This window comes from Durio zibethinus, chromosome 6 (genome assembly GCF_047325235.1).
Source record: "Durio zibethinus cultivar Kanyao isolate XHJ-2024 chromosome 6, ASM4732523v1, whole genome shotgun sequence".
Lineage (NCBI taxonomy): Eukaryota > Viridiplantae > Streptophyta > Magnoliopsida > Malvales > Malvaceae > Durio > Durio zibethinus.
In genome coordinates this window covers 28226757-28240678 of record NC_143167.1, presented here as the reverse complement: position 1 = coordinate 28240678, position 13922 = coordinate 28226757, and the positions used below count along the sequence as shown (strand labels likewise).

Genomic DNA, 13922 nt, shown 5'->3' with positions numbered 1-13922 from the left:
TCCTTTGCCCATGTTTCTTTTCTGCCTAATTTGTTTAAGAAAATGTGGAATTAAAAGTTGGGTGTTTGAAAGTTTATAGATTGATTTTAGGCTACTGAACATGACTGATGACTAGGATTTTATGTAATGGTGAGGTATTGTATTTTTGCTACAATACCATCACCGATACAACAAGAAATAATCTGCCAAGCAAAGAATTCACAAATGAAAATAATAGCAGTTTAGCATGAGGACCCTTTAATTTGCTTGGCTTCTTTGATGTTTAAGATAGTAGCTAAACTGTTTTCATGTCCTAATCTTTCACAGCTTAGAAAAAGTAGTTTTTTGAGAGATTCTTGCAAACCTTTTTTTGTTTTATGCTAACCCCACCACCATCAGTACTAACTAAGATATAGATTTCAGCTCTTCAAGTTTTGTTTTTGGAGGTTTTAGTAACCAACTTCATTAACATTAAAGCTTATTACAGCAGTAGGATAGTAGCAAGAATTTAAGTTTTGAGGATGGGTTGAAAATGATTTTTGAAGAGAAGAAAAGAAAAACTAATTGCTGTTTTTGAGAGAAAAAGGAAGAATAGGTCTATCTCATGTGCCATTCTTTTACATAATCACCGTGAAAAAGTCAACTCATCTCAACTTTATCTATTATTTATGTATAACTTTATTTATAATTTTAATTTGAGTATAAATTTTTGTTTGTGTGTTGTTACGGTATATTTTTTATTAAAATAAATTAATATATTTTTTAATGTTGAAATTGACTTATATTTTTTTATGTATTAAAGCGTGTTAATATCAATATAATCAAATTTTGTGAACATTTATAATTTTCATTGAAAAAGATAATTAATATTAAAGACATAATATTAAAAAAACAATTATTTTTAAATAAAAACCAATCTTATTCAAAGGATTTTATATAAAATATTTCATAGAATAACTAAAATAAGTAAATGAATATATTATTATGACCAACAAACGGTTAGTTCAATCGGTTAAGTTTGTCATCCTCAACGAAAATATCTTGAATTTGACTCATATCGATAATTATTTATTGGAGTTATCTTGAATGCACGATTTGTAATCACTTATCTTAGGCTGAGCAATTTATTTATCTTAAACTTTTTTATAAAAAAATATATATTATTATAATTATTTAAGTGCTATTAACTTTTATTGTTTGGTATAAATAATAATAATAAATATAAATCAAAACTATGAAAGTTTTAAAATGCCTTTTAAATTAAAAAAAATAAAAAAATTAGTGTGTCATGTCAAAAAATAGTAAACACAAATTGCAACTACACGTGTTATGCCGTTTGGTTTTATAATGTTATAAAATTTTATTTAATTTAAAAAAACTAAATATTAAAGCAATTGTATATAATATATGATTTTTTCTTAACTTATTTTTTTAAAAAAATTTATAAAATATTTAAGAGAAAAAGGAAGAAAAGATAAATAATCACTCTATGCACTTAAGATTTTAAATTTTTTTTTTTTCAAAACACATTAAATATGTGATCAGATTTTATACTTTGTCGATCAATCACGTTTAGACCACTATGATCCTTAAATCACTCCAACCCAAAGTGCGGCATCTTTTTTTTTTTTTTTTTCCTTTTATTTTCTCTCTTATAAAAAATTCTATACAAAAGAAATTTGAAATATAAAAAATACCTAACAACCCTAAAACCGACTTATTAAAATTACAAAAATATCCATAACAAATTAAAATTTCTTATCATAACGATATTTCTAACCATATGTTATTGTCTATTCTACACATATTAATTTCTAATAATTGTTAAGTTAAAGTGATTTTTATTAATTTGTATTGCACGTATATTGTATAAGAATAATTTAATATATAAATATTATAATTTTTATATTAAAATTTTATTTTTTTAACAACTGAAAAAAAAATTATATTGTTAACCCTCTAACAACTCAAAAAAGTTTAATAAAAAAGTTTAATTTGATATCTTATGAATATTGATACTTATTCATATTATAGCTTCAAACCCAATTATAAATCCTAATTTTTATCATAAAATTTCACTATTGTATGTTTGAAAAGAGGATTTGAAAGAGTGTATTTGGATATAACAAAGAAAAAATAAATTTCAAAATATCAAAATTTTATAATTATTTCAAATTCACCACTAAATAGGGATTCAACAAATCCATAAATTTAAGAATATTCACAAACGTCATCTTTATATGTGTTTTATCACATAATTTATGTTAAATTTCAAATCAAAACCTCTTTGCTTAAATTTAAGCTTCCTGTCTGTATTTTTTCTGCAAATCGTTCTCAAATTAAAGTTCTGTTTGATAAATTCAAAAAATTAAGTACTGAATTTTTAATACTAAATTTAATAATTATTGAATTTAAATTATAAAAATTGTTCAGTATTTTACTAAAAACTAAATGTTGAATATAAATATATTGTTTTATAACTATAAAATATTGAATTCTGAAAATATATTATTTTATCTTTATTTTCATTGTAGGTAATAAAATAGTATTTTAGGAGATAATAATTCAAAAAAAAATTTACTGAACATTTTCTGCATTAAGTGATAATTAGGTATATATCTATTTATCTTATTAACACTATTGGATTGACAATTTTTTTTTATATGGATTTTAAGATGTGTTATCAAACGTTTTAAAAAAAATTAAAGTGTTAGAAAATTTTCATTTCTTCATTTTCAAGGTAATAAAAGTTTTTAATGGCTTATCAAACAAAGCCTAAGTTAAAGCCATATAAGCTTTTTATATGATGTAATGGGTTTTTTTTTTTAAATGTAAATAAAGAAATTTCGATTATGAAATGCATATGTAACTAAACTATTTTTATTTCCGAGGAATATGATAATTTTTTACTGTAGCCTCTGTAAGAAATGATTTGCAGATAAAGCTGCTCACATTGATTGTGATACAAAATACAATTGACGTCAGCATTGACGTCAGCATGCATTTGTAACTTATACTATTGCTCTTTACTATTTCTAAAAGTGATTTTCAGAGTAAGTTAAAAAGATTAGATTCTAGTTTGATTTGAAACATACATTAATTTATTCATTCATAGATTTTGTCTGTGTAAAAATAATAGTACTATGCTTTTTATATTTCTAGAAAGTGATGTGTTGATTTAAGTTGCTGCAAATAATTGTATGAAGGGGAATCACACTGAGTGTCACATTTATATTAAATTGTATGATATTGTTTTATTTCAATTCATTGGATCTTACGATTTTATTTCATAAAAAATATCTCAAAAGTTACAAATTATATCTCCAATTCAGCTTTAATATATAGCGTAAGATTTATTACTCTTCTTTAAGATCACAACACTCGGCTTGTGCAGGTGCACTGCACTTGTAGCTAGTGACTTTTATGAGTTTAGACCAGGTTTAGTGCATAACCTTTAAGCAATCATGTAAAGAGTGAACAAACCTATGTTGTTCACTAAACAAAACTTTCATCTCTCACTTTCTCATACAGAACAGCACACCCAAGGTCCAATAAGATTTTCAAATTGAATATAGAAACTCTCAAACAATTTTTGATCCTAAGACAGGATAGATTTGAAGCAAAGCATTGTGTCAATGGAAAAACATACAGCAAATTCCATAACTGAGAGAAATTGACATTCAGGTAGCTGCAAATGCAATCTTGGAAATATGAGGTTTGATCTAATTACAAGAGATATCTCAATTACAATACTAAGATCGCAAGGAATGATCTCACATTCATGGTTAGCCCTTTAGTGTAAGGTTTTGAAGAAAAGGAAATTGGTTTACCTCCTCCAGTCCTTCTGTCTCTAGCAAATTCCAGATCCCCAAAATTATACAACAAGCCTGAAATATTGTCTTCACACAATCGCAGATACAACAGTGGCATCCCAACGTCTGTTTGATTTGATAGTTGAGCCAATTGACTATGGATCATCTACACCTCTGTTTGCCAGTATTCAAAGGAGAATCTCTGATGCTTTTGGATTGAGCATTGGAGACTTGATGAGATCCCTCCAGCCTCTGCTTACGTCTCCCTTGTTGAGATAGACGAGAGTGATAGGATAAGATAGCAAGATCGTTAAGATCTTGCAATGGAGTGAGAACTTTCACTACTTCATCCATAGTAGGACGGGATTTTGGGTCCCTATGGAGGCAGCTGTATGCTAATTGAGAAACTTTCTGCACCCCTTTAAGAGAATAATTCAGCTCCAAGCGGGGATCCACCAGTTGGTAAAGTTTTCTCTTGTCAGCTAAATATGGCCGAGCCCAAGCAACAAGATTCTGCTCTCCACTAGGACGCTTCTTGTCCATTGATCTTCGGCCTGTCAAAATCTCAAGTAATACAACACCAAAGCTGTAGACATCACTCTTAGATGTCAAGTGTCCTGAGAAAAATATCCAAAGTTGTACATATTATCAGTTCTCCAGATTTTTGCAAGGTGGAGAAAGCTTGAGCAACAAACAGGCGCAGAAGCAATTAAAATATGGTTTGCAAATCAGGAACAATCAGTGCCAAATAACACCATAACAATGGATCAGCATGAACTATTAAGTTTGATATGGATGCTTCCATATCTTTGACACATCCTCCGAACTAACAGACTTGAATCAGATAGCTCAAGATCATTGATTAGGAATTTTTGGTTAAAGCAATATAGAGTACACTGAGTAACAGAAATTATTTCTCAACTTATAAAGGGAAATGCTCTTGCAGATGTGTAACATATTTAGTGTACTACCTACTCTAGGATTTTGGTGATTCCATACTCTGTTTACTTCATGGTACTTAAAATCAAGTTCTTTAAGCAATTCGATAGTAGAAGTGAATTTCATTATAGAATGATGGCTTAGTGATTTCAGCAGTACCTTAGTTGTTGTATGACCATCTGGGTTTTGTTTCCAGTTCTGCCACTGATATTTTGTATAAAAGGTATCTCTAATGGTAATTGAAATCAGAACTATATATCTGACTTGCTTTTAACAATCAGCAACATTTACGGTCCAAGACCAAATCAGACACCTCCTTGTCTGAGGAATCTGATGTCATTCCTACTGCTTTATTGTAGACATTTAAATTCGTTTTAGAGATTGTTTGGTATAGTGGTACAATGCCGCAGAATCCCACCACACTGCACCCCCTAAAACGCTTAAGGTTGAATCAAATTTCCCTTAGTGAAAGGGTATATAACACTGAAGCATTAAGCTTTTAATTAGTTCAGATCATCTTGGACAATTTTAATACCTGTCATAACATACTCTGGTGCAGCATAGCCATAGGTTCCAACAACCCTAGTAGAAACATGTGTTTTGTCTCCTTGAGGACCAGCCTTTGCTAGACCAAAATCTGAAAGCTTTGCGTTATATTCCTGCAAAAGTAATTCCATATGAATGATTCCATAAAACAAAGGATATTTTCAACGGATTGATATAATCACCTAAATTTACACCATCAACCTACATACCGAATCAAGTAAAATGTTGGATGTTTTAAAATCTCTATAAATGACTGGTTCTGGACCACCATGGAGAAAGGCCAATCCTTTTGCTGCTCCAAGTGCAATCTTAATCCTATTTGTCCATGGAAGAGGTATTGTCCCTTCACAAAATTAGGCAACAAGGCAACATCAGAATATCTTTCGTGTGAAATTCTACAACTATGCAAAAACGGAAATTCCTGAAACTGTTTATCAAAAGTTACAAAGAATGCATCAGCTACTCAGGTGCATGTGCATCCAGAAAAATCATTTGTTTTAAATACCAAGGACAGAAATTTATCAGTGGTACAGCGTGTATGTTCACAGTACATTGAAAAATGTAGACTAGCTTCATCTCTTGAGAATTAACTACATTAAATTTTTGTTTTTTCGTCAATAAGGTCTATTTTAAGACCGCAAAACATTTCCTGAGGGTTGAAATAAGAAAATAAATTAAAAATGGCAAAAACTTTTTATGCAAAATCAATTTGTACTGTAACAATGCCTTTACAAGAATAAGAAAGAAGTACATGGGAGGAAGCTTATTAAGGACAATGAAAGCAATATTTCTGGCTTTATAAATGAAACTTAATGGGATGCCTCTACCAAGTTCCCTCAAGAGGGAGTCCTATTAATAAGAAGGTAAAATGCTAACCAACAGGGTAACAGTCCATGAGGACCACTTCAACAGAGGATTTTAACTTAAAATATCAAATTGGAGATTAAAAAAAAATTGAACCTGAATTGGAAGGACAGAAGGAAAGAAAATAGTGAGACTCACTTCTAAAAAGATGGTTTTCAAGACTTCCTCGGGTCATAAATTCATATACAAGCAGCCGTTGATCATCTTCAATGCAGTAACCAATAAGTTTAACAAGATTTGGATGATGAAGTTGTCCTAGGAAATCAACCTCAGCCTGCGTGAAAAAGAATCATCCAATGTTACACTCCCATGTTTCAGCAACTTAATACCTATAGCCTCTTCAACATTGAATCTACTAACCCAAAGCATATATTTTTCTACTAACCACCCATTCTCTATGGCCTTGAAGACCATCTGGCTTCAAACTCTTGACAGCAACTGTAATCCCTGAACCTGGTTTCGCCGGTGCTGTCCCATTTTCCTCTATCCACCCCTTGAAGACATAGCCAAAACCACCTTCACCAAGAATGCTGTCAGGTCTAAAGTTTCCTGTTGCAGATTTTAGCTCCTGAAAAGTAAATTGGAGAAGCTGGCATGGAGATTTGTTATCTGATGTTAGTGGATCAGGATTATCAGATGAAAGATGAGCTTCATTTGGAGGGCACAGCTCTCTATTACTAGCATTTAGATATCTTGTCTCAGTAGCTGCATACAGAGATTGAGAATAAGTTGTCTTCCCGTAATCATAACTCCATAACAGCTAAAGGAATAAAATCAATTCCATTTCATTTCAGGTTGTGACTTGATACTAAGTAAAGAGTAAAGACTACAATTCTTTTGTCAGTAGAGAGTCTTTCAATGAAGATCTTAATTGCAATGAATTATCTAAGCAAGCCCACATCTTGATTAGAATTTGGTAAATTGTCAGATATTAAGTGGAACAAATCAATCCCCATTCCTGTTCAGTAAAAAGACAGTGCCATGATTTTTAATAACCAAGTGAAAATGATATCAGCTGACAATAGATTAAAAAAAAAAAAAAAAAAAACAATTGACATTCACTGCCCGAAGATGCCAGCTGAGGTCGTTTAGAAAACCCATTTTTAAACTCCTAGATTCCAAAAAAAAAAAAAAAAATTTGCAAGAATCAGAAAAAAATTTTTGTGATCTGTAGACCAAAAATTTCCCACCCTGATATTGATTACTGAACTCAAAATTTCGAAACTTTATAGAAAAAAGAAGAAAAAAATCACAAAAGCAACATTGGATTAGTAATCAGCTGCAAAGTAAGAAACAGTGAAAGGAAGAAAACAGGAAGTATAAAACATTAAAAAAAAAAAAAAAGAACAACAAGAAGAAACAACTGGGAAGAGAAAAAAAAAAAAAAAACCCACTAGTAGTTTCAAAACAAAAAGCCAAAAACTAAAGAGAATGAGACATATATTAATTATAATAATAAAAAAACGAAACAAAGAAAATACCAGCATCATAAACAAGACTTGTACGAGGAATTGTGCTAGCAGAGTCACGAGAAGAGGAGGACTTGCAAACGCCGCGTTTCAAGACAGCCCAACAGCCACAGTTGTTGTCATCCATGGAGAACAATTAGGAAGAGAAAGTGTTAGTTGGTCAGTACTTAAAAAAATAAAAAATAAAGGACTCCTATATTTCTCAAGGGATGTTACAATAATCGCATGAAAAGAACAAGGAGAAGAAGAAGAGATTGGCCATGGAAAGAAAGGAAATAAAAAAGAGAGGAAAGCAAGAAGAAAAGAGAGAGAGAGAGAGAGAAACGAGACGAGCGTTGTTGGTGTAGGAGATTGCAGGCATCATCATCACCATCATCGCATACAAAAAGAACTTTTTTCCCACTACCTTTTTTTGTGGGGATCGCTATTGCGTCCATCTACCCTTTCTGATTCTCTCTCTCTTTTCATTGTTCTTTTATATATAAATATATTTTTGTTTTAATGGTAAGATTAAATAAGAAAAAAAAAATTGCACACAGGCACAAAAAAGCCAATGAAAATGTCGGAAAAATATTTATTTTTTTACTTTGTTTGGAGAATAACAGTTGATTTTCTAAGGATATATCAACCGTTAACTTGAAACTTCACTCCAAAGTTTTAAAGTGAAAATAATTTTTTTTATAAAAAAAAATTTAAGATAGATGAATTATTTAATATTTTAAATTAAAATAAGATATATCATACTTGATAATAATTGATAATATAATAAGTGATTGTATAATCGATATAATTTCAACAAATAACTATCAACAAGACTCGAACATAAAATTTCTTCGTCGACGAAAATAAATTTTAACTGATTAAATCAATCACTTATTAATAAGTGAAAACTTTTATACATAACTAAAATTTTACCATTCTATTGATGTGAATACTTCAATTTTATTATTAATGTTTTAATTTATATAAATTTACGATCATACTTTTAACTTTAAAATAAATTTACTATTATATTTTTAATTTTGAAATAAATTTGATTAGAATAGAACAATTAGTAAATATTTCATAAAATATTTGTTAGAAGTTATTTTATAATTAGGGGAAAATTTTGAAAACTACAAGATAAGAAAAAAAAAATGGCCATGAAGCTCAAATTCGAATTTATTTTATTTTATTTTATATATTTTTTACTAAATATAATACTAAATCATGACATTTTTATTTGAAATCATAAGTATAATGATTAAATTTATTTAAAATTAAAAATATGATGATAAATTTAAATTTTGAAAAATAATTTTAAAATTTTAAAACAACTTCTAACAAAATATTTTGTGAAACTTTCCTCAACTATTGCATCCTAATCGAATTTATCCCAAAATTAAAACTATTACCTGTTACAATGATCCAATTCCCAAATGGATAACACTCACATCGTAATTATTTATATCTAAAACTACTAATCTTGACATCGAATCAAAATGAGAGATGAAAAAGAATAATTTTGTCTTAAAAGCTTAGTTATTAAAAATGATATAACCGAGGTTTTTAGAAATATCAAAGTAACAAATGTAGTATAAACAACATTTTATAAGCGTAATAAAACTTAATAAAATCTTTAGGTAATCTCCCATTAGTTTTACTATTATGTATGAGCATTTGAGAATATTACAAATTGAATTACAGTTACTCAAATTAAGAATTTAGTATTTTATTAAAAGGTCATGTGGTTGATGACTAATTTTATTATATATAATTTTAACGAGTTTAAATAAGTTATAAGGGTAATAATTATTCAGATCGGATGGATTTGATTTAATTTTTTAAAATAATATATGATATTATAAATTTTTAAAATTTGATTCAAATTTGAATTGATATTTTTTTGAATTTAATTCAAATTGAATTTTACTGATTTAATTTGATTCATCGATTTTTGAAAAAGTTTTTTTATATATTATTTAATATAATTTTTAATATTTTAAAATATATTTATATATAAAATAATTATTTTATTTTATAACAATTTAAAAAATATTAAAACTAATAAAAATATGTAATTCAATTCAGTTTTTTTTTATTTTATTTCTTAATTTGAACATCATATATTTTTAATATGCCAGTTTAATCTAAATCAAATAAATAAAAATTAATAAAAATCGAACTAAATATTATAATTTCAAATCAATTTTAATTTTTTTTCATCCCACAATATATCAATCTAAATATTTTATTATATATTATGGCAACTGTCCTAATATATTAAGAAGAAAAACACTTACGCTAGTGCAAAACTAAGATATTCATCCAACAGTTGAGTTTAAGTGTAAAACACTAAACCATTTAATTAAAAATAGTAAACGAAGCCATTTAATCTCAAAAGTGGAATGAATGTCCATCAATGACGAGAAAAAAATGTAAATCTCTTTAGTTTATGTTAAAAATATCATGATTATAAAAGATTCTTAAACAAGGATATTGACATTGATCAACCAACAACTTTCAATGTTCAATCTTTATTTTTCACATTACGATGATCATTTAATTTCTTAAAAGGAATCTAGTGTACTTTAATAATTTGATCTATTAATTTGCCATCCCCTGTTATATGGAAAAAAATTTTAAATAGATTCTTCTTTCTTAGCAAAATTAATGTCATTAATTTCTTGAAGCAAATTCAAATAATTGTCACAAAAAAAAAAAGTAATGACTTCTAAAGCAAATTTAAATACTCGAAGCATATTTGTGTTGGTCTAAAAACTTATAATCCAATCACATCAACAGAAACAAAATCAAACAATAAATTAAATATACAAAAGATAATAATTTAACGCGATTCGATCTAATTGACTTACATACACGGATGAGAAACAAGATCTATTAGTTGTAGAAAATTACAAACATATATTAAATCATCAACTTCACTCAACAATCAATACTCATAAGACATTCACAATCTCTTCTAATCTTATGGAGTATTCTCAACCCAAATAAACATAAACCCAAATCTTTGTGTACCCTTTTAATATAACCAAACACATACCCATATACTCACATATATCATGCCTATGTGGACTCTTTCAGTCTCTTCTAGTCCACTCACAAATAAACATATACACCCATAAGACGTAAAGCCCCAATACTTCTATGGAGTGTTTATCCCACAAAATCATATAACTCTCTTACATATTTTTCTCATACTTAACAATGTTGACGCTTCACCTATTTATAACTATACAAACTTGTCCATTAAAAATCTTTATCATCTTATAATTTTTCTCCTGTAAATCAAACTTGCCTATTAAGAATCATTTTCCTTTTAAAATTATTCTCTTACAAGTCAAATTTATCTATTAAGAATCATATTTTTCTTAAAATTTTTCTTTTACAAATTTTCTTATGCATAAATAATATCTGACAAATCTCAAATAAATTTCTTATGAGATTTGAGTCAATATTCCTAACACTTTATGTATACCTAATTTATGGACTTCTTAAATAGCTATCATGCAATGACATTTCTCTTGAAAATATAAAGAAACATTTTTGTTATATATATATATAACAAATGTTCTTATCTCTAAAATGTCTTTTTAAGGAAAACACCATTTTCTTTTATAGTTTTAATTTTTATCATGTATACTGTCATAAAAAATTATGAACATCAAATCTTAAATTCATCAAATAATTCTAAATATTAGAGTAAACTACAAGTTTAGTTGTTAAAATTAATTTTTATGAATTTTTATTTTAGTCATTCAACTATAAAAAGTCTAGTAGACTAACGGTTTGCTTTGCTAATATGGTGGTATCATGTTGTAAGACATTTGTTGCGTAATATTATTACATCATCTAATATGTCACGAAATATCATCGGTATGGTATTAGAAATTTTAAAATTTTTTAAATTTGCGAAAAACTAAATTACAAATTTGATCACTTAAATTTTTTTTGAGAATTTTTATTTTAGTCTCTTAATTTTGAAAATTTCAAAACTTAATTACAAGTATTTATGAAATTTAATATAATAAATTGTTTTATTATTTTTGTTTCTTATATCAAAATATTTGTTGAGATAATTAAGACCTTAAATTTTATAAAAAAAATAAAAATAAGCTTTTGATATTTTATTATATGAAATTAAAATTACAAACTTTTATTTTATTATAGTTAAAACCTTAACATTGTGAAATATTTTATATTTTATTAAAATATTTTTAATTAGCTAATTTAATTTATAAAAATATTTAATTTAATTTATTTGGATAGGTTGAATAAAAGATAAATACTTGAAATAATGCTCTTTTAATAATTATAAGAATTAGATTTATTCACCATTTTTTAAAATTTAACAGATATAATTATTCATAATTTTAATTTTCATGTAATAAAAGGCTGAGGGTTTACATTTTTTTATAAAATTCAAAAGTTCATTTGAATATTATCTCAAGATGTTTTAATATAGATAATAGAAATAATTTATTATATTAAATTTCATAAAAATTGATGATAAAAAAACACATAACAAATATGAGGTTGATAATAAAAATAAAAATTTTAATAAATTTATATACATCAATGACCAAAATGCTAATTATTTAAATTAAGTGATCAAAATAAAATTTTTAACCGTTATTAAGTGACAAATATTGTAATTTGTCTTATTAATATCTAATTTTCTTTTCAAAATTTATAACACTATATTGATAGTCTTATATTAAACGATGTGATAATATCACATGATAAATGTAAAAAATGATGTGACAATTATATATATTTTATCACATCAGCCAATACTTAGTTTGTACCGTTGGTGATCAAAAATTAATTTATTAAAATATCAGTAATCAAATCATAACTTTTCATAATTAAGTGAAAAAAAAAAGTAACACAATTTTAATGACTAAACATATAGTTTACCCTAAATATTTTACCATCCAATTTATGTAAAAAGACCTGTAATTATTTTCCACTTAAGTAAAATAGATTATTTTCACAAAAAATCTCCTTCATTCAGGAATTACCTTATCTGACTTCTTTAAAAAAAAAAAGGAAGGGGCGCTTTGATGAACTAAAAGAAAATCTCCTTTTTAAAGGGTAATTAGTTAAAATGCAACCCTTTTTTTTTTTTTTGTGGCGGGAAATGTAGGTAGAAACAGTAGACAACTAAATATCCATTAGCCACTAACTCTTTCGTTTAAGCGAATGGAGTTTTTCACTTTCTTCCTTGGCTGTCTCTTTCTTACCCACATCAAGTTAATCTAGCACCTTGCCTACCCTAAGCATTAGCTGCCTAAAAAAATCTTTTGCTCACATGGAGATTGGAATACGTAAGATCTTGTTCCCAAAAAGGGGTCAAAACAAGTTTTTTTTTTTTTTTCCGCACTAGTTAACCAATTCCTGGTCTGTGTTATTATTGTCTGGTCAAAACTAATAGAAAGATAGTCAAGAGCATATTTGAGTGTAATCTCATCACTCACAATTCTCTCTCTTTCTTTGGGGCAAACTGGATATACTCATATATTTAAAGAGGGAAATGGGATGGCAAGTCTCTTATAGGTGGGTTTCTTCTATTCAAAAGGGTTTTGGGTTTTTTTTTTTTTTGAGAAAAGGGGAATTTGATAGAGTGGGGGAAAGGTGGGGAAGCTTGGTAAGAGGTCATTTCATCAACAACTAACATAAACAAAATGGTATTCTATGATGCTTTGGGTGAGAGAAAAGCAAAATTTAGAGATGAGATGAGACCCCTATTCTTTTTTTTTTTCCTATCCTGTGTTTTGCAAATTGACAAGATCCGTTGTTGGAAAGGAGGGATACCCATTGCCCCCACTAAGCAAATGGGTCCAATCTCTGGACGCCACCAATACATCTAGGGTGAGAATAGTTGTGAAAGACTAACCAGTGTAGTCCACTCGAGGTCGACCTATTGGGCAAATAATATATCCTATTTTGGTTGCTATAAAGTTGCTCGGTCGTATAATTGGTGTCTCCAGGTGTGAAAGATTTTTAACAGAGGTTTTACAGTAAACTTGGACTATTCTCTATTCAAATTGATACTATATATTTTTTTTCTAATTTTAAATTTATTAAATATTATTTTTAAAAATAATATATGAATTCATTAAATTAAATTTTAATTTTAACATAAAAATTTTGTTGGAAATATTTCATGCACTTTTTTAAATTTGGGTCTAGCCATTTAGGGATCTGACATCAAAGATTACTAGATTTTGGGCATCATCTTCCAGGGACCAACAGATTGATAAAATCAAAAGCTTCTGATTTAGGGACCAACATAATATCTAAGCTTACA

At 27.6% G+C, this 13922-nt stretch overlaps 1 protein-coding gene across 1 annotated transcript; it reads right to left on the bottom strand.

Moving 5' to 3' along the window:
• Nucleotides 1-3592: 3592 nt before the first annotated feature.
• Nucleotides 3593-8066, bottom strand: LOC111286352 (serine/threonine-protein kinase PBL35-like). The gene is made up of 6 exons (XM_022876263.2): nucleotides 7622-8066; nucleotides 6526-6845; nucleotides 6279-6414; nucleotides 5486-5619; nucleotides 5266-5389; nucleotides 3593-4408 (listed from the first exon to the last, which is right to left on the bottom strand). Exons 1-6 carry the CDS (start codon nucleotides 7734-7736, stop codon nucleotides 3954-3956), a joined length of 1284 nt encoding a protein of 427 aa, XP_022731998.1. The 5' UTR covers nucleotides 7737-8066; the 3' UTR covers nucleotides 3593-3953.
• Between the last annotated feature and the right edge of the window lie 5856 nt (nucleotides 8067-13922).

Bases quoted from the DNA above. Each gene is read 5' to 3' on its own strand.
- LOC111286352 (XM_022876263.2), bottom strand. From the start codon at position 7,736: ATGGATGACAACAACTGTGGCTGTTGGGCTGTCTTGAAACGCGGCGTT. The intron at 5,390-5,485 runs GTATGTAGGTTG...TTACTTTTGCAG, and splicing joins CCAACATTTTACTTGATTCG to GAATATAACGCAAAGCTTTC. The intron at 4,409-5,265 runs GTATTAAAATTG...TATTTTTCTCAG, and splicing joins ACCAGAGTATGTTATGACAG to GACACTTGACATCTAAGAGT.